Source organism: Citrus clementina, unplaced genomic scaffold (assembly GCF_000493195.1).
Source record: "Citrus clementina cultivar Clemenules unplaced genomic scaffold, Citrus_clementina_v1.0 scaffold_4, whole genome shotgun sequence".
NCBI classification, from domain to species: domain Eukaryota; kingdom Viridiplantae; phylum Streptophyta; class Magnoliopsida; order Sapindales; family Rutaceae; genus Citrus; species Citrus x clementina.
This window is the reverse complement of record NW_006262274.1, coordinates 18,963,507-18,991,213: the sequence shown is the minus strand read 5'-3', so window position 1 is coordinate 18,991,213 and position 27,707 is coordinate 18,963,507. Positions and strand designations below refer to the sequence as shown.

The window sequence follows — 27,707 nt, the reverse complement described above, 5'->3', positions numbered from 1 at the left end:
TTAGTGGCCCTCATAACAACTCGATTAAGACATGCTATTTTCAAGTAAACCTCGTCTTTTATTCTTTGGTGGCAAGATATGCTTCGATTTCTTGGGGATAATCATCATTTTTCCAACTAAAACTAAATTGTTTGAACACAAAGTTCAATGTTCCCGTTCTTTCTTTCTTTAAATTTTCTCTTCTTTTATTTTTTATATACAGAGAGAGGAAAAATAACTTTTCGCATTCAATTAAGGTAATAGGTGTGGAACTGCTTGCTCTTACATTTATGAGAGCAGTTGTTTCAGTCTTTAATTAAGAACGATTGTGTCTTTCATAAGATTTAATTTATGTGAACTACTAGTCTTAGTACGCGTAGTTATAATTATCTATTGACAGAACAATTGTAAATATATGATGTAATATTAGTTGTTTTATTTTATTATCAATATAAAAAAAATTAAGCGAGTGAGGTGTGAATAGATTTGGTCTGTTTTAGATTCATGTACAATCTAAAAATTCATAATTTTTTAAAATGTGAAGACTTATTAGGAAGAGGCGATGAACATCTTTTAGCATCACAAAAAATTCACCTCCAAATAAAATTCAGTCCCCATTTGTGAAAAATAAGAATAGATTTAACATTTATTAGTACTATTATTTTAAACTATGATCCGTGGATTTTCAGATTATATTATCGTTTTTATGAATTTAGCTGCCTATAAAAAAGGAAAATTGATATTAAAATCCGTGAGAATTATACAAGCGTATCATGTAGAATATTTTATAAGATATTCATAATAAATTTTCAAAATTTTTCTTAAATTAATTGCAGTTAAGTAAAATTCATCTGTTAGTCCACACAGTCTCAATGCTTTATTACCCATTTTTAAAAAGAAAAATTTAATTATAAATTATAATTAATATAACTTAGGAACAACCCTAATCTTAAATATACAAATACAGCTACGTGTAGTCATTAACCAAAAATAAAAAATAAAAATGAAGTGATGGTAAGAAGAAAATTATTAATTGTATTGAGATGAAAGCTATAAGTTGTCAACATATAAAGCCAGCTGGACCCCAACCCAACTGTTTTTGGAATTTATTGATGAAAGGGACAGAGCGAGATCATCCATTTATTTGATCCAAAAGCTGACGCCAATAGATTTGCTTTTACATTAAGCCAATAGTCTTTTAACACGTGGATTTTTGTCCAGTACGCTTGATCCGCTGGCTTGGAGATTTGTCCAGGATAAACTTATCCTTGCTTTTACCACTAATCCTTTTACTATTCATTTATTTATTTATAATAGCATTGGGTTGTTGACTTTCCCAACTTGTTATGCTTCTTCACCAAGTAAAAACTTTATGTGGATACTGCTGAGTGCTGACTAGTCATGTTAATGAGTGCAATTTTCTAACATATCACATTATCACTTCACCATTAAATGAATCTGACAATTATTATTATTTTTTTCATTTAACATTTCGTTTTTTTTTTTTTCAATTTACCATCAAATTATAAAGTTAAAAAAAAAACTTTCTAGATTTAACTAGACTCTAATTATTATGTAATTGAAAAAAGAAATAAAAAAAATTAAACTAAAAAAAAGTTCAAACCGGAGGAATGTAACTTAATTTTCATGCAATAGTAGTAACAATGATAGTTGATCTCCTTAATTTTATCTCATTCGCCCACGCTTCTTTATTAACTCTATTTATTTTCAAGATTACCCTTATTCATCATTTTTGTTATCGGCCCTTATTTAGCAAATTGTTGCCAGTAATGGCACCGTACTTTTGTTTTCTTGATGCCTTATCACGGGCTATAATCTATTATAAGCACAAGCTTTAGCTGTTGACCATCCAGAAACAGGTAAAATTTGAAAATTTAAGTTATCATAGTGGATATTTTAATCATTTCAAGTTAAAATAAAAAAAGAAAAAAGGATGTAATGTAATAAATTGATGGATCCAAACATCACCACTACTCATTATATGTAAAATAAAAGAGCAGGCCGCCCAATTGGCATACCTTTGAGTTGAGTTCGGTTAAACTGGGCCAAGATTTTAAGTCCAACCCGAGTCCATGCCAAGCTCAGATGATGCATGCATTTAACACTGGCCAAGCTGGGCCAACACTAATCGAATTTTTAGTTCAAGGCTTGAGGCTGGCAATGCTTACTACTACCACCTGATAGCAGGACATTGGCTTTTGAACGTGAAAGGGGTGTATGATTTCATCTATGTTCTAATGATATAATTAGGAAAAAGAAGTATATTATTGATACAGTGATGTCATGACTCTCACATAAACCATAAACCACAAAATTCCTAATGTACAAAAGTGTTAAGACCAAGCAGGTCAAGACTCGCTAGGGAGGACATTAAAGAAATGATAGACCTCATCTTCATCGATGACGCCAACCTCTGTTGAGCAAACAGAGCAGCAGACTGGCTTTATTGTTTCCCTTTCTCCATCTGCAGGATCAGCTACAACCTCACTAGATTCCCTTTTTCTTTTGCCTTGTTTTCCCTTTGGAGTGATTTGCCGTGCTTGGCCAATTCCAAGCTTACAGTTTACAACAAAAATTGCCCTGTACTGGGTGACATACTTTTCATGCCTACAAGATTTGATCCACGTTATTACAAAATCAATACAAATATGCATGGTCACCACTAGAGGAAGTAGTGAATAGAGGGAAGGATTCAAAAATTTAAGGAAAGTGCATCAGACTAGCATCATTGCGTGTGTGCACACATATATATAAATGTACTGAGAATAAATCAATAAACAATCAGCAAGAAAAACAGGAGAGATTCCCTTGACAAACAAATATGAAGACAAGCGAAAGCTGAGTAGCTTCAATTTGCTTTAGCAGTCTCACACTCAGGAATATCCAAACAGCAAGAAAAACAAAGCGTGATGGTCTTTGGACAAAAGAAATTGAGACACGGTTTTCAGTTTTAATAGAAAAGTCCCTGATATAAGAATAGACACAGATACGACACAATTTTGTTACTGATTAGAAAAGGTCAGTCATCAGAAAGGTATTATCGATTTGTGTTGTTGTTTTTGTGTTTGTGTGTTGAGTTGCCTCACTGTTTTCAGCTTCACCTCAAATTTAAACTTCCATAAATGAAATCAATACACAGCAACAAAAGAGACAAGAAAGAGATTCAGCTAACTGAGTATGGGGCTAGGAATGAAGGATTCAAGCATGCACTAAAGTTTACGGCACATGCTTTGGTAAATGGAAAAACTTGTGTCTCATAGAACATTTCCTCTTGGAAAAGAAGCTGAGCATGATGCTGCAAAAACAGCTCTTGAGCAAATCACTGAAATGGTGAAGGATAAAGAAGTGTCTAATATTCAAGAGGTAGGTTTCACTTTCAGTTTTATTCATCACATGCGTCTAGCAAATTAAGCAAATAATTAAATAAGAGACTCATTGAAACAAATTCTCCAACTTTTATTGAAGATTTTCTTTCTCATGTAAGAATGTATAGACAACTTTGCCACTAAAACGAATAGGTGATCTAAATTAAGCTTGCTTAATCACAACTAACAATTCCTAATGCTAATATTTTGCCATGATATTTTTTTAACAGACATCAATAGAAGCAGAAACTTGAAAGAATATAAACACTTGTTTCTGGAACCATTCAAATCCATTGTACAAGATTTACAAAGAAATTTCCATTCACAAGTCTCATCGCCCTTTACAAACATGGTATTCATAGGCAACCAACGATATTTCATATATCAAAAGTAGGATTATTATTGACTACATTACATGCACCATTATCTAAACGTATGAATCTTTATTTATTACACTAACGTGTCACATTGTCAATGCATCACGAACTTATCCAAATGGTTCATGCATCATCTCCTCCTCTCAACAAGACCTCCTTGGACTGGACTGGCCTCTAAATAAACCATGAATATTAGGTTTCGTCTTTAGACAAAAAGATTCCAACTAATGTTAGAATAGAATGCCATGCAACAATGTTTGTGGAAATTTTTAAACAATTAATGATGAAACAAATCATCAAACTTCGCATTAGATAGTTCCTTATTACTTCATCAAAATTTTGTATTCCAATCAATAACCAATTGTTCCCTAATTCAATTCAATTATGAGTTCACACAATTTTATACGAACATAAAAGATTGAATGCAAATACCTTTGGCAATCGAGGCAAAGAGTGGTGAAACAGGCGGGACAGCTGAGCACAGCATCGGAAGTACGGCCCTTTCTTTCCCTACGAACCCATGATTCATCTTTATCGTCAAGATTTGGATCATAAAACTCTGGCTTGACGGTGTAATCTATTTCATCATCATCAGAAACTGAAACGCGAAACAATTAAACATTACTGTTAAATTGTTATGGCCTTATATTCACAATGCGCGCTTGTGAAAGTTGCGCTTGTGAATACTTAACTTAATCGCATATGTATATTACCAGTTTGCTGAGAATTGGTTGGAGAGTAGAGAATCTCCCGCTCCGATTTGCCATCTCCTTCCATATCTCTGACACTGAAACCGACTCAACTCAACTCGGCTGATTTGAACAAAATGAAGTGTGGTATTTTACATCCAAGTCCTCAATTTTAATCTAAATTACAAGTAAAACCTTTGCTTTTGTATTATGTTATAAGAGCAGACATAAAAATTCTTCAAAAGATCACATGATAATCTCACGTGACCACAAACCTGGCGGCTTTCCATTTGCTCATGTGTGGCCACAAATCAAGGAGCACCCGCTGTGTCGCTATTGTTAGTCCTGCGGCTGCTCCGTTTTTGTATCACACAAAACTGAAAACAATTCAAAAAGAAAAGAAAATGCTCTAAAAATCTTTAAGCGCTTGCAAAATGGACATCGTCTTCTCCAACTCCACTTTATTGTTCAAACAGCAACCACTGGTTGCTCCTGTTCGTACAGTTACTGTGACCCACAGGCAACAGAACATCATCACCAGCGCTACAACAACAACAACAACGCCGTCAAAGAATCAGCTATTGTTCGGGTCTCGAACGAACCTCTCACTCAAGTCTTATAATCATACGCTTCCCAGGTTGGCAATACGCGTACGCTGCGGTGCGAGCAGTGGCATAACGGAGATTACCGAAAGTGAGTTCCCAAACACGGTCTTGAAATCTGAGCGTCCGGTTCTTGTCGAGTTCGTGGCCAATTGGTGCGGTCCTTGCCGCTTGGTTGCTCCCGCCGTCGAATGGCTCGCCCAGGTTCTTTTCCTTTTCTATCCTTAATTAGTTTATATTTTTCGAAATTTTTGTTTATTATTGCTACATATGATTTAGATTGTCGACTTTTAACGAGTTTGGATTGGATGGGCTGTGATTTATTCATAATTTGTTATCCACGGTTTGAAATTCTCAAGGCTGTTCATTAAAATTATTGATTTGTTATCAAGGGTTTGCTTAATTCTTCTGCATCAATGCGGTTACAGTCAGTCAAATTGATTTTGCGAGATATTCACGCTAAGGCTATTGCTGTACAATTGCAACTGTAGCGTGGAAGTTAATGCGATTTTACTCTCTTTACTATTTTTTGTCCAATTTATTATCTACTAGACATATTTATATTTATTTAGATTGCTTTCCAAGTTTTCTGCATAAGCTGGTTGCGATAGTCTCACAATATGTGCATGGAAAGAAAAGTTTTGAGATCCTATTGGAAATTATAGAACTGTGTGGACATTTTGTCAGTTGTGTGGGGTTACTGAAACCTGCAAAGGGTTTGTTTGTGAACCTTGTGAGAATTATACCAGGGTGATTAGGATGCTACCTAGTGGTCAGTCTTTGAACAAACCTGCAGCCGTAGCAGTGGTCTGCCTTCGTTATTTAGATATTTGTGTTGGGACACATTTTAGACCATGCCGGAGCATATTTTGTCGAAGATTTCTGGACATGCTAAATAGAGCTTGCAATTTATAACTGTTGATGGCTGGGGGGAAAATGTCATGAATTCAACCCACAAAGCTCTATAAGTGCATTTTCTTTTTCTTTATCAGAAAATTTGAAGTCCAAATTCCTGTTCTCAAAATTTAGGAACCTCTTACCACTTGGCTTTAGCTATCAACAATGATTTTGGAAGTTTTATGCATGTTATTTGGTATTCTATAACTTGATGTTACTATTCTATAGCTTGACAGGAGCAAACCATCATTATGACATTTGTTTTATATTTTTTACCTTTGATGTTGGTCTGGATCTAAACAAGAGAGGCTGTACATTCAATATACTTACTAGGAAATTCAGACATCATTACCAAAATTTAGTATCTATTGTCTTTCCATTTCAAGCATATCAAACTATGAAAAGAAAAAGCTGTGTCAATTGGGATTTGGTGCACAAGGGTGGTCCCTAGATAATAATTGTAAAGTTATGTAAGATATGGTGAACCAGTGGGGGAGGGAATAAATTTATGTATACTAGGATCAGTTGAATGGACCCTCCCTTACGATGGACCCTCCCTTACAGATATGGTGAACCAGTGGGGGAGGGAATAATTGGTTCCTCTGTTGTTTTAGTTCTGATAGGAGTTACAATGGAATGCATTGTGGAAAACATGCGATGACATAACTAATGTGATAAAGTTATAAGTGAAAATATCACATGCTCTTTTGACATAATCAAAGTTCCTTGTTCAATATTTTATTGTTATGACTCTGTAGTTTCAGTCTTGCTGAGATGCTAATCTCCGCTAGCAATCAGCATTATTGACAACCTAAAAAAACTTACTTTTCATATTTTGGTTGTAGTTTTCTTTTTGTGTCATTCATCAGAGCAATGCTTTGCAGCTTGGTTCATGCTGCCTCTGTCTAGTGTATCTGAAATTATGTCTTTATCTATGTGCTGGAAATTTGATATAAGCTCTGAGTTTTTGATAAATTAAATATTTCGGAAGTAGGTCTACATAATTTTTGTAGTGATGTTGATGGAATGAATGGTATTTGTAATTTCTGGTTCATACATTGGAAAATGTAATTTCTGATACATACTCCAGTTTGTACCATTTTGGGAGGAGCTCAGTTTAATGTAATGTACTGGTTTCCAAAATGGCGTCTGTTCGTTATTTTAGGAATACGGAGACAGATTGACCGTCGTAAAGATTGATCATGACGCAAACCCACAACTAATAGAGGAATACAAAGTTTATGGATTGCCGACCTTGATTCTCTTCAAGAATGGACAGGAAGTTCCGGAAAGCAGGAGGGAAGGTGCAATTACGAAGTTGAAGCTTAAAGAGTATATTGATACTCTTTTAGATTCAATCTCAGTGGCTTAGCCCTCTTTTGAACATGCTCAGCAAATTATGCTCATTCTTCAACAGATTTTGACATCATTGGCAAAGACGAATATGGGTAAATATTTACCTTTTCCTTATGTAATCTTGTATCATTCGTTACAGTATCCGTGGATGTATTCAATTGTATAATTTTGATCTATGGAACAAGAATATCATACATAATTTCTGATATTCCAACGGCCACAATTGGTTTTTCATTTCATTTGCTTATTTTCCTAGTTGCAATTGGCATCAGATTCTTTTTGTAGAACTCCAATTCTCTCAAGTGAACATCGAGGAGAAAGAGTACGTGAACGCTAGTTGGACAATTGTTCACTTTTGTTTCTAATTGTGGTTGCATTATGATGTATTTCCTGTTAAGCGAAAATGTAAATATAAAATGCTTTCTGAAACTCCATTAATTATTTAATGAATTCTTATATTCATTATTTTTAAGGTTAATTTTCTATACCACCATGTGAAGAAAAAGAGAAATAATACCTTTAATACTTTAACATTTTAACCCAATAATTATTTTTTTTCAATTTAACCCTTAAAAATTTACTTTTTAAAATTTGGCCTCCGCGAATTATACTCCAATCTCGGATTTACCCCTACAAATGTTTATGGCAGACCAAATGATGTTTTGCAAGGCATGCTTTATTTATTTATTTTTATTTTTATTTTTCAATACACAAAAATAAAACTTGATCATTGAGTATTTGAGTCGGTTGAGATACATCAATGGTTTCTTCATTTTTGAGAATTTCTTTTAAGTTTCCTTAATTAGTATTTATATACATCGTGGTTGAATTGTTATCAGGAAACTTTATTTCACTTGTTTCCCATATTAATCGGGAGGAATTGCAGACGTTAATTGTCTAGGATGATTTTAGAAATACACACATGTCTATATATATATATATATATTAAAAAAAAGAAAAAGAAAAAGAAAAGTACAATTAAATAAGAAATTAATTATCTTTATTTTTAGAAATAAAAACGTACAATTTTTTTGGTGGGACCTTTGGCTAGACAAATTGCTTAGGGATTGAGCTCCTAGTGTCAGTAAACAGATGTATAAATGAATAATTTTCTCAAGCAGATGGAATGAATTATAGTTACAGAGGCAACGCAGTTAAATCGGAAAATAAAAGAAAAGAAATTGTCTCTATTAGCCCAATTCAAGCAGTCTTGTTAGGTTGGATTTCATTAGAAGAGCCAATAACAGCTTCGTCAGGGATGTATTTGCCCCAGAACCAGTGTGCCTTCCACATTCTGTTCATCTCTTCAATGGGTACGTTCCTCGTCTCAGGGACCATGTAAAACACGAAAACGGTCATGACGGCCACAAATCCGGCGAAGAAAAAGAAGAGGCCGAATTTGAAGTGGCAAAGCATCGACAGGAAAACCTGTCCAACGACGAATGTGAAGATCATGTTTGTGGACACGTTAATGGCTTGTCCTGCTGATCGAATCTCAAGAGCACACACTTCACTTGGTACCAGCCACCCCAATGGTCCCCATGACCACGCAAATGCTGCTACGTATGCACATATTAAGAACAACACGAAGTCCGCGTCGAATTTCGTCAAGGTTCCTTCCCCCCTGAGCCCGAACTTCAATGCCAGCATAATTCCTACTAGACACTGTTATATTCGTCACAAAAACAAATCCAATATTAATTACTAGATATTTATTTTATAAGAATGTATTTATAAGATGTTGATTATTTGGGATGCGCCTTGATGAGCCAGCAGCCATCCGATTTATATACCTGGCAAATAAACATTTGAACGCCACCTTCGAGGAACAAGACTCTTCTTCCGAATTTGTCAACAGAGAAAACGGAGACTAACGTGGCAACAACGTTGACAACACCAGTGATAACCGCGGACATAAGTGAAGCTTCAGCGCCAAATCCGATGGTCTTGAACAGGACAGGGGCGTAAAACATGATGACGTTGATACCAGTGAACTGTTGGAAGAATGGAATGAGAGTGCACATGGTGAGCTGAGGTCTGTATCTCCCGCGGAGTATGTTTGTCCACGGGTGGTGCACTTGCTTGGCAGCTTCTGAAGCGTCGTAAAGATCTTGGAACTCTTCATCCACATTGGGGGTGCCTCGGATTTTCTGCAACATTTTCTTGGCCTCGTCGATGTGGCCTCGTTCGAGGATGGAGTTTGGAGTGTCGGGAAGGAAGAAGGAACCAACAGTCATCAAGATTGCCGGAACTGCTGCAAGAGCTAGGGACACTCTCCATCCCCATCCGCCGGAGATTTTGGCTGTGCCGTAATTGACAAGATTTGCGATCAGGATACCAATGGTGATGGCCATTTGGAATCCAATGTTGAGGGCTCCTCTAACCTTTGCTGGTGCCATTTCTGAAAGATACACTGGAACCACCTATAAAGCCAAAGCAATAGCTCGTCAGGATTTGGATGAAAACTACAGGACCCTTGTATTCCGGAAACAATTAATATACAGGACGGCTTTTCGTGTGTGCATATATATTTTACCTGATTGGCGAATCCAACACCGACACCAAGCATAAGACGACCGATAATAAGCATTGCGATATTCACAGCAGCACCATTGATGATAGCACCGATGAGAAACGAAATGCCTCCAACAGTCATGGACATTTTACGGCCGTACATCCTAGTGACTACTGAAGCAAAGAAGGAAGCAACAAGAGCCGCAAGGTAGAGGGAGGAGGTGAAAAGCGTAAGAAGCTGGCTGTCAAATTTACAATATGCACTTTCGTGACCCTTATTTAGCTGTTTACGATACACCTTCGGAAAGAAATCTTTCAAGAACTGATCCATTGAGGTCACCCCCCCTGCACAATTTTTTAAAGATATATATCAATGTAAAATGAAGAAGCTGCAAACTTAATGAGGCCAAGATTAAAATTCCAAAGGAATGACTAAATTTCTAAGGCCATAACTGATGCGCTATTTCATGTGCTGTACTGCTAACCTGAAATTCCAAGATCATAACCGAAGAGGAGACCGCCCATGGCGGCTACCAAACAAGTGACAAGGACAAAGCTGGTGACACCGCCTTCATAGTTCTTTACACCGCCTTGAACGACAACTCCTCCGCCAGCCATCTTTGCAGCAAATTTTTGCTTTTAATTTTGTAGGTAAAATGTTACAGGAGTTTATTAATTATTTTTTCTTCGCTGCGGATGCAGAGGGATTTATCAAGGTATTTATTTGCCTTGATAGATCCTTCATAAGCACCTAAGAAAGAAACTCCTGTTAATTAATGGACATGATATTTAACTCGTTTTATATAAGATTTCCAAGTGGTTGTTTCTCTATATTTGGCATCTTATTTCAGCGGATCTGTCCGGAAATTATGAATAAGACTTGTCTAAATCCACCAGGCTTTTTTATCCATATATCAATCAAGAATTTATCCAAATGCCTGCTATTTTTCGGTTCCATGTGAACTTGCGGTTGGCTTATCCTTGTTTCATGTTATTGAATTTCTTAAAATAGGTAACTAATCTCAACTGTACCACATCTAACTCAGCTATGTAAAATCAACGGCCGTTTTCCATTTTCTCTAAATAATTCCTTTTTTTTTTTATTCCGTTATAAGATTTAGGCATCACTCTAACTATAATTGATAAGCTATCTTGTATTAAATATTTTTTTATTTAAAAATCACGTTTCTGTTTTTGGAACTACAAATTAGTCCAATTAACAAGTTTGTAACAACTCACTGTACGTAAATAGAATAATTGACGATGCAAAAATGTAAAAAGATTGATAACTAAGAGAAATAAAGTTTCTGAATAATGAAAATATTATTGAAAAGTATGAATGAACAAAACGAGTGTTTTAGGACTCTTTTATAGTAGACTTAAATATCGCTTATTTATAAAAATAGGCAAATATAAAATATTTAATATATATGGAGAAATATTCTGTTTCCTTCAATCTTTAAACTAAATGTGAACCACATCAAAATTTGCGTTTGGATCTTAGATTTTGAACATGAAAATGAATTCAACCTAAGATCAAACTTTCCTTTAGACCATATTTCAGGCGATTAAAGAAAATGTAAAACAAAATATAATTGCAAAATCCATCCCAGCTGCTCCGAAAGATGTCAACTCAGTCCCAAGTGTTCTGCGAGTAAATGTTTGACCAAGTACATCCTTTGGGCATAGACATGCCAAATATAGAGCAAATCGGTCTTTGATTCGTTGAAACGATTATTTAGTTATTGAATTTGCAGTTGGAAAGGCTCAAATTGAGAATGATGAACTGGGGTTAAAATGGCCGATTAAGAAGAAGCAAAAAATGCATATTATCATTGGATTAGTTGACTTAAAAGTATGAAATGATCTATATGGTTTATTTTTATTAATTTTTAAAATTTTTATCAACCGATCATAAACACGTCAATTCTTATAAAATTATTTGTGCATGTGGATGTGGCTCTATAAATTATTCTTTCCGATCTAAGTTTATTTTTGTGGAAAATCAACTGCAACAATTAATGCCTATTGCTTTTTCAATTTTCAAAAATCTAACTTAGATTACCTCAATAAGTCTGATATTCAAATGGGCATGTAACACCATAAAATTTTATAGAAGCTTGGAGCTAATTCATACTAAAACCTAACATAAAAATTGAGTGTTTCTTCACACTATATACATAGCCCAAGATTTACTCAACCACAATGAAATTATTCCCTTAATAATATGCTAACTAATCGCCTCAAAATTGAGGGTTTCTTCACATTATATACATAGCCCAAGATTTCACCCAATATACACTTGATAACATAAGCAACCAATTATAAGTATTGTATTGTTTCTAGTAGCACCATTAATTACTGAACTAATCATAAGAAAAGCAAGGCCTCTTGAGAAAATTTAAAATTTTCAACCAAAGTTGCTTTTTATTGAATAATTAAAGAAGGAAGCTATAACTGCAAGTGACGTTAAAATTCCAACACTAATTTCATGATCCAATCCAACTAAATTAGTCCAAACCCAAGATCAAAGCCTAATCCATAGAAAATTCAAAAATTATGTGGAGATTAGGAGATATTTCTAATTTAAAAATATCTAATTCTAGAAATCTCTTGGGCATTTAGAAATATTTTGTAAAATGTGATTATCCAATTTTTGTAATTTAATATTTATGTTGTTTGTACTAGTTCTAGATTACTATAAATACTCCTATGCACTTTGTTGTAGGTATCAAGTGAGGAGTGAAGAATTATAAGGGATAAAGAAGAGTGAACGATGAGTGTTGTAGTCTTTCTTGTAAAATATCAATAAAGTTTTCAGTTTAGTAAAATTCTTTTGCTGCATAAATAGTTTTAGTTTTGAGCAGTTTAATCCTCATTTGTTTTCAACAATTGGTATCAGAGCAAGGTTTGTCAAGGACCACTATAGTAGTGTTGCTGGAAGTTCATAATAGCCAAGGACTGTCATAGGGAACCTGTAAGAGTACAACGAAGATGATTGAGAATCATTTAATATTAGAGCGAGGTTGGTCAAGGACCACTATAGTAGTGTTGCTGGAAGTTCACAATAGTCATAAACTGTTGTAGGGAATCCGTAAGAGTACAATGAAGATGATCGAGGATCATTTAGTGGAGCTTCGTTGAATCATTAGGAGTTTGAAACTCTACAAGTTTGTTGGTGAAGATCGAGTTTGCTTGGCATTGTCAAAATCTTGCAAACACGATGGGTGACCTTCAAGTAGTTGGAGGAATCAAGAAGCTCAACAACAAAAATTACAATACATGGGCAACATTGATGGAGTCCTACTTATAAGGCCAAGATCTATGGGAGATTGTTTGTAGTAATTATGTGAAACCACCAACTAAGGATGCCGCTTTGAAGAAGTGGAACATTAAGAGTACAATTGAAGAAGAGATGTTACAACATATAAAAAAAGTTAAAACACCTAAGGAAGCTTGGGACACTTTTATAATGATTTTCTGAAAGAAGAATAACACGGCTACAGCTTCTAAAGAATGAGCTGCTGTCAGTTTCACAATAAAACATGACAGTTAACGAGTACTTCAACAAGGTAAAGTCTCTATGCTATAAAATTTCTGAGTTAGATCCTACTGTTACAATTTCTAAATCTATAATGAAAATAATTATTGTCCATGGTTTGAGGCGGAAGTTTAAGAGCTTTGTTATAGCTATCCAAAGTTGGCTAACTCAACCAACCATTGAGGAATTTAAAAACTTACTTGCCAATCAAGAAGCGATTGACAAGTAAATGAGTAAGACCTTAGTAAAGAATGATGATGAAGCGATCTTCACTGATAAGAAGAGACATCGATTCAAACGACATAATGGTCAAGAAGCTAAAGGAGATGTTGATAGTCAAAAGGTCATCAACACAAAGGTAGCTCATAGATAGGAGGAACACAAAGGAATTGCAGTAATGGTGGCCAATACAAGCCAACGAAAAAGTTCGAAGGGAATTATTACAACTACAGAAAAAAGGGACCACATAGCTTAAGATTGTTGGTCTAAGAAAAAGTCTAAAGAGAGTAATGTTGTTACTTCAAATCAAAGAAGAATAATGATGAAGAATGAAAAGTTGAGGCATCAGTGGCTATCGAAAAATAAGAGCTAGCCCTTGCAGTAACAATACCTAGCCGGATTAACTATGAGAGTGATTAGATCGTTGTCTCGGGGTGCTTATAAATCACATGACTGGTGATAGAGAGAAGCCACAAGACATAACTAAGTACAAAAGAGGTCACATAGTAGTAACATCAAATAACTCGCGATTGCCAATAGCTCATGTCAACACTACAGTCAATGTGGTCCACACAAAGTGTCACTTCAAAATGTGTATTATGTCTCAAGTATAAAGAAAAACCTACTCTCAGTGTCATAACTAACAACATCATGCAACTATGTCTTATTCAGTCCTCAAGATATCAAGGTGTATTAAGACATAAAGATCTCAGGGACACTTATTATGGAAGGACAAATGTTAAAGTCAGTCTATGTATTATCATCAAAGTCTTCATATGTAGACAAAAGACGAAAGAATAAGACAGTAAATGTATGGCATGCTCGATTGGATTGTTAGCTATCACAAATCAATACTCAGAGGCCTACCTTAACTTGATGCAAGAATAAATACATTGTGTGTTGGGTGTCAGTATTGCAAGGCTCACCAACTCTCATATGAAGAGTCAAAGCGACTTTTTATTAGTGGCATGTAACATATGGTCACATTCATCGATGACTTCTCTAGGTATGTCTTGGTCTTCTTAATAAAAGAAAAATCTAATACTTTTTCAAAATTTAAGGAATTTTGAAAAAAGGTTTGTTGTGTACGAATAAACAACAGAGAAGAGTATATATCAAATGAGTTCTCCCAGTATTTTTGAGACTATAAAATACACCATCAGTTTATTTGTGTCAATACACCACGATAAAACAACATAGCAGAATGAACGAACCAGCATCTAATGGAGATCTGTTGAAGTATGATAAATACAAAGAATGTACTAGGGAGGTTTTAGGCTAAAGCTATGAAGACGGCATCTCATGTAATCAACAGACTTCCTCAATTGAAACTAGGTTCATATCACCTTATGAGAAGTTGTAGAACATGAAGCCTATAGTCAGCCAATTTCATGTACTCAGTTGTATGTGCTAAGCCACTTATGAAGTAAATTTGACAAGAAGGCAATTCTTTATATCTTTGTCGAGTATGACACCTAGAAAAAAGAATGGAGGTGTTGTGATCCTACCAGTGAATGATGCTATATAACACAAAACGTGGTGTTTGACGAAGTATCTTCATGATGGTCTTCAGAAAAAGAAGAGTAACCAAAGTCAAAAGAAATTAAAGATCAAATGAATGAACGAATTACTGAAATTTGATTGAGCCAAGAAGAATCTAAAGATTCTGATGAACCAAAGGAAGATGATACCAAGATTGATAAAGTGCAAAGTCCTTTGAAAACAAATGTTCACTAGAGTTCTATTGAAGACGAAGAACTAAGTGAACTAGAACCAATAACTCCCGAAACTCAATTTAGAAGATCCAAAAGAGTGACAAAGCCAAATCTCAAGTATGCTAATATAATAATTGCAGAAAAAAAATATAAAAGAACCTGAGACATTTAAAGAAGTAGCAGAGGATTCTCATTCGAAGAAGGCGATAAAGGAAGAAATTGTTGCATTAAAGAATAATCAGACTTGAGATCTAGTCCCAAAGCCAAAAGATACAAAACTAATATCTTGCAAATGGGTGTGCCAGATTAAGAAGTGCCCAGATGGTTCAGTTGAAAAGATACAAGGCTCGATTGGTAGCTTGAGGATTCTCATTATAATACAGTCTAGACTATAATGAAACATTTAGTTCAATGGCAAAGCTCATAACAGTTAGAGTTCTACTTGCACTTGCAGATAGTAAAGAATGAAAATTATGGCAGATAGATGTAAAAAATACATTCTTGCACAGAGAATTAGATCAAGAGATCTGCATGAATCAACTGAGAGGATTTGAGAATAAAACTCATCTGGAGTATATATGCAAACTGAGAAAGGCGTTTTATGATTTAAAGCAGGCACCAAGGGTATAATATAGTAAGATTGTTGAATTTCTACCTCAGAGTGGTTAGTCGGAAGCACATGCAGATTCTAGTTTATTTCTCAAAACTAGTAAAGGAAGTTAGCAATTATACTAGTATACATGGATGATTTGATTCTTACTAGTGATGATGAAGAAGAGATTCACCGAACGAGAGAAAACTTATCAATTTGCATTCAAATGAAAGAGCTTTGTCAGCTTAAGCACTTCTTTAGTTTGGAGGTTGATAGAACAGAAAAGGAGGATATTTCTTTGCCAATAGAAATATACCAAAGACTTGTTGAAGAAGCTTGGAATGTTGGAATGCAAGATAATCTCAACTCAAATTGAAGTCAATGTAAAATTGTGCGCACATGAAGGTAAAGATTTACAAGATGAAATGATATATCAATAATTGGTAGCAAGTTTAATCTACTTAAAGTTGACTCGACTAGACATTTCATATACAGTGGATGTAATAAGTCAGTACCTACAAAATCCATAGAAGCCTCACTTGGAAGTGGTTCGACGAATACTAAGACCTGTGAAAAGTATAATCGACTACAATCTATTGTATAAGAAAGACGAAAGTTGCAAGCTGACTAGCTATTGTGACGCTAACTTTACCAAAGATCATGATACAAGAAGATCAACTATTGGGTACATTTTCATAATTGGGTTTGGAGTAATTCCTTGGTATAATAAGAGACAATCAATTGTATCATTATCAACCATAGAAGCGGAGTATAGAGCAGCAGCGATGGCGGCCCAAAAAAGTACTTGGTTGTTGCAGTTGATGAAGGATTTACACCAACCAATAGATTATGTAATACCATTGTAGTATGATAATCAATTAGTGATCAGCTTGACAGAAATTTCAGTTTTCCATGCAAGAACCAAGCATGTGGAGATCCATTATCATTTCATTAGGTAAAAAGTCTTACAAAATGAAGTTGAAATGTGATACATCAAGACGAATGATCAAGTTACGGATTTGTTTACAAAAAAAATTTGAAGAGTTCTGCCAACAACTTAATATGGATCGAATGATGAAAGTTGGTGTTTAGGGAGAATGTTAAAAGTAGGGGTGGGTAATTTCGGTTTCGGATCGGATTCTGATGAATCCAATCGAATTTCGAATAATTCGAATTAGAAAAAAATCTATCCGACTTTAAATCCTATTCGATTTCAATCCGACTTTCAATCCAATTCGAATTCATTCAAATCGGATTCGGATTGGATAAATATTTCAGATAACTTTGAATTTGGATCGGATCTGATGATTTTAGATTTTAGATTATAATTCGGATTCAGATTAATTCAGATTTTGAACCTTTTGACAATTCTCAGAAAAAATTGATGAAATCTATAATTAATGAAAAGTAAATAACCATTTAAAAAAAAGAAATGAAAACAAGCTGATATACTCCTATTTACAAACAACTCATATACACAACTAAGCCAAGTACAAAATTCAAAGTTTCAAACACAAACCATGGGAAGTTGTCATGCGTCGGGATTAATTGATTACCGTGAAGAAGTTGTTGTCAGCTGCTCGGGACTAGTGGATTATCGGCGTCCAGTGTGCAACTGGCCGGCTGGACAAGATGAAGAGTTCAAGACGCGGTTGGGTTTCGGATTCGGGTTCGGATTCAGCTGGTGGCAATCAAGAGGTGGCTCGGCGATTGGATTCGGTCTATTTGCCTCGGCGGTAGCTGGGTTTCGTTCGCCTTGATTTCGCTCGGATTCTGCTGGATGTGATGAAGACATATTCGATTGTGGTGTGGTGGTTGACTCGCGGGTCAGTGGTGGGTTAATGGGTTTCGTTCGTTTTCGTTGGGTAATGGGTTGTTTGCTACTTTGCTTGTTTGAGTTGTTTTTGTGAGAATGTGAGTGTTGAATTGGTTAGTGACTTAGTGGTTACGAATTAGGTTTAGAATTATGTTTTGGATTTTTTAATTTTCAGCCCCTTTTTTTCAACAGTGTAGATCCGATCGGATGGTTTTGATCAACCCGAATCCAATCCGATTCGAATAAAATCTTATCAGATTGCACAAATTTCATCCTATTGGATTTGACTTCAAATCCGAACCCGATCCAAATTAATTAAAATAAGATCGGATCGGATCGGATCTATCCGAATCCGATCCGATGCCCACCCCTAGTTAAAAATCCAACACCAATTTCATGTTAGTCCAAGCCCAAGATCAAAGCTTAATCCATGGAAGATTCAAGAATTGTGTAGAGATTGAGAGATATTTTTTTATCTAAAAATATCTAGTAGCGATAAAAATATCTAATTCTAGAAATCTTTTGAATATTTAGAGATATTTTGTAAAATGTGGCTATCAAATTTTTTTTAATTTAATATTTATGTGTTTTGTATCTGTTAAGTTATTATAAATAATCCTAAGCACTTTGTTGTAGGGATCAAGTGAGGAGTGAAGAATTAGAAGAGAGAAAGAAGAATGAGCCGGGAGTGTTATAGTGTTTCTCTTGTAAATATCAATAATGTCCTTTAGTTTAATAAAATTTCTTTTTTAACCAAATAATTTTAGTTTTGAACAATTTAGTCCTCCTCTGTTTTCAACAAGTGACGTTAAGTAGAGTGAAGAGGTAAATAGTTGTTTCATCTGGTTATCAAACTTGGATTAGTCATCTTTTTCATATCTAATTAAGTTTCGGCAGAGCGAATGTCATCAATCAACATTATGTTTATGGAAGTTAACTTAGTTTATACATAAAAGTATAGAACACAATAGAAAAAACTCTCTTTCTATCTCTATTTTCTATATTTTTTAAAAGTAAACAAACCCGAAGTATAATTTTTAACTCTTAATATTCTGCAAGTTCTTCATGATTTTCTTAGAATTATAGGGATTGATGATTTTGATTAAATAATTGTAGCTAGTATGTTCATAAATTTTCCACAAGTTAAAAAGAAAACTTGTGCAAAGCTTTTACAATGCACTTTAATTGATTATTGAAATCCATTTTATCAATGTGTTTTTTTCTCATCAAATATTCCTAAATATAAACAAGAAATTGAATTGTTTAAAAAACAAAAAAAAAAAATTCTTTCCAAATATCTTCTTAACCTATAATCATGTTAGTGAATGCAATTGTAACAAAATCCTATCGCACAATAAAGAATAAGTTACAAAAGTGAAACAAAATGAGTACCATGCTGCAAATTAAATTACATAATGTGGTGGCAAGCAAAATTGAACAATTCAGGTTTATCTGCAAGCTAATATATCAGTGTGTCAGTTGCACATTTCTTCATGGTAAGCTGATCACAGCAGTCAGTTGCTTCCATTGTAATTCTTAGAATTCATGCTTGTAGAGACCAAAGGAATGAAGAAAATTAGTTCTTGCAAGGGTGAACAGAACCCACTCTTTTTATATTTTTTTAAAGTTATCGGTGAGCAGAACCCAAATATAATTTTTAACACCTAACATTCTACAAGTTCTTTTTTTATTAGGGTTTTGATGATTTTGATTAAATAATTGTAACTAACATTTATGAATTTTCGATAAAAAGAAAACTTGTATAAAGCTTTTAGTGACGCACTTTAGTTTGGTTATTCAAATCTATTTTATCAATGTGTTTTTTTCTCATCAACTATTCCTGAATATAAATAAGAAATTGAAATATTTAATAACACAATTTTTCTTTTCCCAATATCTTCTCAATATATATGTGTGTGTGTGGATGCAATTTTCATTTGTTAAATAAAAGAAAGAAATCTATGATTAAAAAAATAAAAATTAGAGATATGACTCTTTCAAGTTTCAACTAATAATTATGTAACCATACCTATTGTTAGGTGTTTAAAAGTTGGTTTTGTTAATTCGTTAGTGTCCGTGCCGATTGACTAAAAATGGTAGCAAGTCGCGGTATAAATATGTGAAATTGGTGGTTCAAGAACATGAGCCTTTCTATTCCTAATCTGCCATTGTTAATTATAGCAATGGCAGCTACCAGTAAACTCGTCTTCATTCTAGCAGTTCTCCTGTTAGTTTCAGGGCATCAAGCATCGGCTGCTGCTAACGATGACCCGGCACCGTACTTCCTCGGCAAATGGGAGTTGTTGCCTAACAATCCGGGGATTTCAGCTATGCACTCAGTCTTGCTTCCGAATGTTGACGAGATGGTAATATTCGATGCCACGGTTTGGCAAATATCAAGGCTTCCATTGCCTGATTACAAAAGGCCTTGTCCTATGCACCAAAATAAAGCCACCAATGTCACCAATATTGACTGTTGGTGCCATTCCGTATTTTATAACGTTAACACGTTGCAAGTTACACCGCTTAAGGTGATCACCGACACTTGGTGCTCTTCGGGAGGTCTGGATGTTAATGGAAACTTGATTAGCACTGGAGGTTTCCTCGGAGGATCAAGAACAACAAGGTACCTCTGGGGTTGCCCCACGTGCGACTGGACTGAATATCCAACAGCACTTAAAGATGGCAGATGGTATGCAACTCAGGTTTTGTTAGCTGACGGTAACTTCCTTATCTTTGGTGGTCGTGATTCCTTCAGCTACGAATATATCCCAGCAGAAAGAACAGAAAACGCATATTCCATCCCCTTTCAGTTTCTTAGAGACACTTATGACTTGTACAGGCGACCAGGCCAAGACGACTTCAGACTTGAGAACAATTTGTACCCTTTTGTCTACCTTGTCCCGGACGGTAACCTTTACATCTTCGCCAACAACCGTTCTATCTTGCTTGATCCGAGGGCTAATTATGTCCTCCGCGAGTACCCACCGCTCCCTGGTGGAGCACGTAACTATCCTTCCACCTCAACTTCCGTTCTCCTCCCGCTGAAGCTTTACCGAGACTATTACGCTAGAGTCGACGCGGAAGTGCTGATATGTGGTGGGTCAGTGCCCGAGGCTTTCTACTTCGGAGAGGTGGAGAAAAGACTCGTACCCGCGTTGGATGACTGTGCCAGAATGGCGGTAACAAGCCCAGATCCAGTTTGGACGACGGAGAAGATGCCGACACCGAGGGTTATGTCAGACGGAGTGTTGCTCCCGACTGGTGATGTGCTGCTCATCAACGGCGCTGAGCTTGGATCAGCAGGATGGAAGGATGCGGACAAGCCTTGCTTCAAACCCTTGTTGTACAAGCCCAGCAAACCACCGGGCTCCAGGTTTACAGAGTTGGCCCCGTCTGACATTCCAAGAATGTACCATTCGGTAGCCAATTTGCTACCTGACGGAAGAGTGTTCGTCGGTGGCAGCAACGACAACGACGGGTACCAAGAATGGGCGAAATTCCCAACGGAGCTCCGTCTTGAGAAATTCAGCCCTCCTTACTTGGCTCCCGAATTGGCTGACAGAAGACCAATGATCTTGGTCGACGAAACCGAAAAGGCTGCCCCCTACGGCAAGTGGGTGGGAATTAAGGTTAAGTCAGCTGAGATGCTGAACGAATTTGATTTGATGGTGACAATGATTGCACCACCGTTCGTCACACATTCTATTTCCATGAACCAGAGGCTTATTGAATTGGCTATTATCGAGATCAAGGACGATGTGTACCCTGGAGTACATGAAGTTGTTGTTGCGATGCCACCGTCAGGAAATATTGCTCCTCCTGGCTACTATATGCTTTCTGTCGTTCTTAAGGGAATCCCTAGCCCTTCTATGTGGTTTCAAGTTAAGTAGATCAAGCAGCTAAGCATGCTGATTAAAGCTGCCTTCTGCTTTTCATTTTACGTTATTTCGGGGGTTATTGGGTGCATATGAATAGATTATCTCTTTTACTTTTACTAATTAAAGAATTTTTTTTTTGATTAATATCCACTTTATGATCAACAATATAAAATTTATATCTATTTATTTCTTCTTTTTTTCTTTGGATAAATTACTTGCTGATTTAAATTTCTTATAAGTACAATTTGGATGGGTGATTAGATTAAAAATTAAAATAATTAATCTCAATTATATGACACTAGCACAAATGAGAATATTGATACTATACATTTCAAAAATTTTATTCTTAAAAATTATTCCAATATTCATCAATTAACTATTGTTAATTAGTGAACAGAAAAACAAGCAAATGCTTCTATGGAGGCAGAACTACTTTCACTGGTGTGGTGAAAATTGTGTAGAAAATTTTCATTTATATAGCTTTACAAAATTTAAAAATTAAAAAATTTGTAGATTTATTATGGGATCACCAAACCTGTCAAAAAAAAAATTTAAAAAGCTTAAGAGTTTTTTTCTTTTTTAAAAAAAGAACAACTTTATGGGTGAGATTAATAGATTATCATCACAAATTCATAATTGTTTGTTAAAGGAAATAAAAAGTAAAATAATCAAACTAATATTTTATTTTGGGTAATTTTTAAAAACCTCCCCTGAGGTTTGGGCTTGTTGCAAGTAGATGGCGAGAATTGATTTATTTATAAAAAAAACCTCATACCGTCAGTTAATTTTAACATTGACCGTTAGTTGACTGTGCAAAGACAATATTACCCTTAATAATAGTTTGTAGACGGAAATAACTATAAAAAAAACCAAAATTATTGGCTATTTTACCCTCTTTAAATTATTAATATTTTCTTAAAGTTCCTACAAAAAAAATAAAATTAAAAACTTGAAAAATCCTCTTTAAATTATTGATATTTCTTTAAAGTTCCTACAAGAAATATAAAATTAAAAACTTGAAAATGAAATAGTCATAATCTTTACCTATAATATTGTAAATCTTTGGAATTGACAAGGATAAAATTGTTAAAAAATAGAGTTTGTTCTTTTCGCGCCAACAATTTTAGTTTTTTTTTTTAATTATGTCAGTCTACAAACTATTGTTAAGGGTAATATTATCTTTGCACAGTTAACTAACGGTCAATGTTAAAATTAACTGATAGTAGATGATCTTTTATAAATAAATAGATTCTCACCATCTACTTGCAACAAACCCAAAACTCACGGAGGTTTTTAAAAATTACACTTTTATTTTTGTCTGCCCCGTAGTCTCCTGTAACGTTGTAAACGTTGGAAGTTAAGCGGGTTGCAAAATCTTTTGCTCCAATGGCTCTGTCAAAATTTGAAGTACCTGCCCCTAGAAACTTTTACAACTTGATCAAAGAGCTTTGTTTCGGCACAAAATTTGAAAGACCCATTTGCTCAAATTCGCAAAACAACAATACTCTTCCCTCAGATGCCTTTGAAATCACTGACAAAATCATTTCTATCTTCGCCAAGAAACCCTTCTCTCCAAATAACCCAGAATTGATCGATCTCTCACCAAAGCTCACCAATAAAGTTGTTGAAAATGTGTTGAATAAGTTTAGGAGCTGGAAATTAGCAAACTTTTTCTTTGCCTGGGCCTCAGTCCAACGTGGGTATAAACACAATATATATACTTACAATGCCATGGCGTCGATCCTATCACGTGCTCGACGGATTCCCCCACTCAGAGTTTTGGCTCAGGATGTCGTGAAATCCCGGTGTTTTATGTCCCCCGGGGCTTTGGGGTTTTTGATTAGGTGTTTGGGTAGTGTAGGGTTGGTTGAAGAAGCTAACATGTTGTTTGATCAAGTTAAAAGAGAAGGTCTTTGCGTTCCGAATAATTATAGCTATAATTGTCTGTTAGAGGCTGTGTGTAAGTCTTGTTCAGTTGACTTAGTTGAGATGAGATTGAAAGAAATGCAAGATTGCGGGTGGGGTTATGATAAGTACACGCTGACGCCCCTATTGCAGGTTTATTGCAATTCTGGCCAGTTTGATAAAGCTTTGAGTGTTTTCAATGAGATTATTGATCACGGGTGGGTTGATGAACATGTATTTTCTATCTTGTTGGTTGCTTTTAGTAAGTGGGGTGAGGTGAATAAGGCATGTGAGTTGATTGAAAGAATGGATGATTGCAATATTAGATTGAATGAGAAGACATTCTGCGTGTTGATTCATGGGTTTGTGAAGAAGTCTAGAGTAGATAAGGCCTTGCAGCTGTTTGATAAAATGAAGAAATCAGGTTTTGCTTCTGATGCTGCTATGTATGATGTGATAATTGGAGGGCTCTGTAAGAATAAACAACTTGAAATGGCATTGCAATTGTACTCGGAAATGAAGGGATCTAGTATTACACCTGATTTTGAGATACTTTCAAAGCTTATAACTTCTTGTTCTGATGAAGGAGAACTGACCCTGTTAGTTAAAGAAATCTGGGAGGACAGGGATGTCAATACTATGACTCTCCTTTGTAATTCTATCATGAGGATTCTTGTCAGCAATGGTTCAATAGATCAGGCTTATAATCTGCTTCAGGCCATGATCAAGGGCGAACCTATTGCTGATGTTGGGGTGGAAATGCTCATGATCTTTAAGGGAACAGTTTCCCCAAACACCTCTTCTTTTGATATTGTAATTAATACTTTACTGAAGGATGGAAAGCTGGATCTGGCCCTAAGCCTCTTCAGAGAAATGACTCAAATTGGCTGTATGCAAAATGTTTTCCTTTACAACAATTTAATTGATGGGCTATGCAATTCAAATAGGCTGGAAGAAAGTTACGAGCTTTTGAGAGAAATGGAGGAGTCAGGTTTTAAGCCGACCCATTTTACTCTCAACTCCATGTTTTGTTGTCTGTGTAGAAGACAAGATGTTGTAGGAGCCCTTAATCTTGTGAGGAAGATGCGTGTTCAAGGACATGAACCATGGGTGAAACATAATACCTTGCTTATCAAAGAGCTATGCAAACATGGGAAAGCGATGGAAGCTTTCAGATTTCTTACTGACATGGTTCAAGAAGGTTTCCTCCCTGATATAGTTTGCTATTCGGCAGCTATAGGTGGCCTAATTGATATTAAAAGAGTCGATTTAGCCTTGGAGCTATTCCGTGATATATGTGCTCATGGGTGTTGCCCTGATGTAGTAGCTTACAATATAATAATTAGCGGGCTATGTAAGGCCCAAAGGGTTGCAGAAGCTGAGGATCTTTTCAATGAGATGATCACAAAGGGCCTTATTCCCTCTGTTGCGACCTACAACTTGCTTATCAATGGATGGTGCAAAAGTGGCAATATTGATCAGGCCATGCTTTGTCTTTCCCGGATGTTAGAAAAAGAAAGCGGCTCCCCCGATGTGATTACCTACACTACTTTAATAGACGGTCTATGTATTGCTGGAAGACCTGATGATGCTATCATGCTTTGGAATGAAATGGAGGAAAAAGGATGTGCACCCAACAGGATTACTTTCATGGCTCTTATTACTGGTCTTTGCAAGTGTGATAGGCCTGGGGCAGCTCTAGTTCATTTCCGTATGATGAAAGAGAAGGGAATGAAACCTGACATGTTTGTTTTTGTAGCATTAATAAGTGCTTTTCTTTCTGAACTAAATCCTCCTTTGGCTTTTGAGGTATTGAAAGAGATGGTTGACGAAGGAAATTTTCCAGATCCGCTTGATAAGAACTATTTGGTAGTCAGAGATGCAATATTGAAATTGTCGGAAGACACTCGAACTGCTCGACCTGTTAAAATTCTTATTAAAGAGGGCAGCATTCCAACCATTAGTCTATCTGACGGTGGAAACGAAGGTAGAAGTCGACCCACTATATCATCAGAATAATGATTAAGAATGATGATTTAAGCTTAAAGAAAGCCTGAATTGAAGAAGCTATCCTGCTGAGTTGGGATGATGTATTATTTTCCAAAGTAGAGAAACCATTAGTTGTTGCCATTGGCATAAACTGCACCTAGCAGCATCATCTGAGGTACATTCCTTAGGACTTCCTTTGATACATTTACTTGTATCCAAATTAATCTTTGTGAAACTGTTACAGAGCACACTAAATCATATAGTCTAGTAAGCTTTACAAGTCAATTGGTTAATTAGTTGGAGGTAATCTGATTGGAGTATCAGTTTCTTTGGTGGGTGGAAATATAATTAGGAATAATTTTAAAACTAATTCAATATTCTTTTTCCTGTGATATGTAGAAAATTTATAGGCTCAAGAAGAAAAACTAAAGATAATGTATTTGGAGAGTATCAATCTCTAAAAATTGCAACTTTACAGACTGTTACTTATGATACCAGCAGCTGTTGTATTTCTGAAGGAAGTAGAACTTGGTGACATGGAGTGGTTAAGGAGAGTAGTATGATAGCATAGAGTTGATTGCCAAATAAAATACCTAAAAATTGCCAAGTAAAAATAATCTCTTTTGTTACATTCAACTAGGAATCTGAAACTCTCTGTGTCTAGCCATTGGCTGATTGCTATCCTGAGCAATTTTCATCCCTTGTGCCGCTTTTAGTAGAGTACATCTTTTATAACCCCTTACATCTATCTTTTCATACTCTAGAATTGATTTCCAATAACCATGTATAGCGTGTGATGTCCTATTTCTTGCATAAGTTATATTCCCATTTCGTATCCACCAAGAAATTATTATAGAGAGGGAGTCAAAAGCCCATAGAGGCTTATGTTATTGGCATGGTAATATACAGTAGACCACGTTTTGAAGAGTGCAAACTCCTTGCAGGCCACTCAGTCTCTTACCTGGTTTTTACATTTAGATTTTGGATCAACTTTAATCAATTTTACTGTAGACTGGAAACTGAGTTAATTACAGCTATCTTTTACAATTTTATTCTTGTTTCAATTATTTGCTTAATTGAATTTACATGTACATATAAGTCTTTTTAAGGAAGAAGTACTCCATTTTTACTAACATATGTCGCTTTCAGCTAAGGACAGTTATCTCCTTCGAGAAGGTTTTCCTGTTGCCAAGCTGATTGGTATTCAAATAGAATTGAAAACTAAACCCAAGAATCAAAGAGCGGCTCTGATACCATGAGAAAATTATTGAAGAAATATGTATCTCATTTTCTTCTTTTTTTACAATAGGATTACATAATACATATATAGATTCTAAACTACATAACGTGCAAGAGTAGGAAAGTAAACAACTAACTGCAGACCAAGAAAGTAGGAAACAAACTCTATCAAAAAACTGAAATTCTATCCCTATCTTTTTTCTTTTCTATCCCTATCTTTTTTCCTTAAAAATAGGATAGAAAACATGTGACTTTTCCACACTCCCCCTCAAGCTGGTTCGAAGATATCAATCATTCCCAGCTTGCTAGTTAGTCCTGACTATGTTTACACCGGTAAACAAAGCCTTGAAGCACGACATTTCCTTAGTATAAATCGGGCGTAGTGTTGAATTGAAAGAATAAGGTGACGTGCAAGACCAGTAAAGCAGTTGAATTGTGCTTGGTAGCTGTAATATTACCTGTATACATGTTACGTGATATACATAGTAGTAGTGTAGCAGAGCAGGTCTATTATGCAAATCCTTACTTTTGTCATTTTTGTCATGTATCCGACGATTAGCAATTGTTGTTGGCATTTTAGGCTCAGTAGTCATCAATGATGCAAGAAGGCTCCATTTATAGTCTCATCTCATGGAGTCGGCAATTTGGTCCCAAGTGAAGTGAAAATCACTACTGCTGCTATTGGCATCTTTTCATTTTTGTCGTTATTATATTACTTGGGGAGCACACTAACACTATGGTGACGAAATCAAAGCCCTGCAGCCTGTTTTAAAAGCCTAACATGGTAGGTAATGGGAGCTTGCTATGTTACAGAGTCTGTATGTAACATAGCAAATGGGGAGCATCCACGTGTTGCAGGAGAGAGGAAAAGCTGTTGGAACTCAGCTGATACAAGGCGTTTGCACTGAGCTGTTACATACAGAGTCTGCAACGTAACGCAGGCTTGTCCTAAGTAATGATGTACAATTTTTTTTATCAACTTAATAAATAATGCGGCTGAGTGGCTGACA

The 27,707-nt window shown here is 35.5% G+C and overlaps 5 protein-coding genes across 5 annotated transcripts; 3 read left to right on the top strand and 2 right to left on the bottom strand.

Annotated features, from left to right (window-relative positions):
• Positions 1 to 2,039: 2,039 nt before the first annotated feature.
• Positions 2,040 to 4,550, bottom strand: LOC18043908 (E2F-associated phosphoprotein). The gene is made up of 3 exons (XM_006437555.2): positions 4,456 to 4,550; positions 4,175 to 4,340; positions 2,040 to 2,607 (listed from the first exon to the last, which is right to left on the bottom strand). The coding sequence occupies exons 1-3, from the start codon at positions 4,517 to 4,519 to the stop codon at positions 2,349 to 2,351; spliced, it is 489 nt and encodes a 162-aa protein (XP_006437618.1). The 5' UTR covers positions 4,520 to 4,550; the 3' UTR covers positions 2,040 to 2,348.
• Positions 4,551 to 4,704: 154 nt separating this feature from the next.
• Positions 4,705 to 7,520, top strand: LOC18043830 (thioredoxin X, chloroplastic). The gene is made up of 2 exons (XM_006437553.2): positions 4,705 to 5,237; positions 7,096 to 7,520. Exons 1-2 carry the CDS (start codon positions 4,866 to 4,868, stop codon positions 7,300 to 7,302), a joined length of 579 nt encoding a protein of 192 aa, XP_006437616.1. The 5' UTR covers positions 4,705 to 4,865; the 3' UTR covers positions 7,303 to 7,520.
• Positions 7,521 to 8,321: 801 nt separating this feature from the next.
• On the bottom strand, positions 8,322 to 10,455 carry LOC18043829 (sugar transport protein 10). Its single transcript, XM_006437552.2, has 4 exons — positions 10,286 to 10,455; positions 9,823 to 10,145; positions 9,080 to 9,709; positions 8,322 to 8,951 (listed from the first exon to the last, which is right to left on the bottom strand). The coding sequence occupies exons 1-4, from the start codon at positions 10,416 to 10,418 to the stop codon at positions 8,487 to 8,489; spliced, it is 1,551 nt and encodes a 516-aa protein (XP_006437615.1). The 5' UTR covers positions 10,419 to 10,455; the 3' UTR covers positions 8,322 to 8,486.
• A 9,411-nt stretch (positions 10,456 to 19,866) lies between these two features.
• Positions 19,867 to 21,576, top strand: LOC18043827 (aldehyde oxidase GLOX1). Its single transcript, XM_006437550.2, has one exon. It carries the CDS (start codon positions 19,867 to 19,869, stop codon positions 21,574 to 21,576), a length of 1,710 nt encoding a protein of 569 aa, XP_006437613.2.
• Positions 21,577 to 22,903: 1,327 nt separating this feature from the next.
• LOC18043826 (putative pentatricopeptide repeat-containing protein At5g08310, mitochondrial) lies at positions 22,904 to 26,649 on the top strand. The gene is made up of 2 exons (XM_006437549.2): positions 22,904 to 25,633; positions 26,608 to 26,649. The coding sequence occupies exon 1, from the start codon at positions 22,951 to 22,953 to the stop codon at positions 25,486 to 25,488; it is 2,538 nt and encodes an 845-aa protein (XP_006437612.1). The 5' UTR covers positions 22,904 to 22,950; the 3' UTR covers positions 25,489 to 25,633; positions 26,608 to 26,649.
• Positions 26,650 to 27,707: the final 1,058 nt, after the last annotated feature.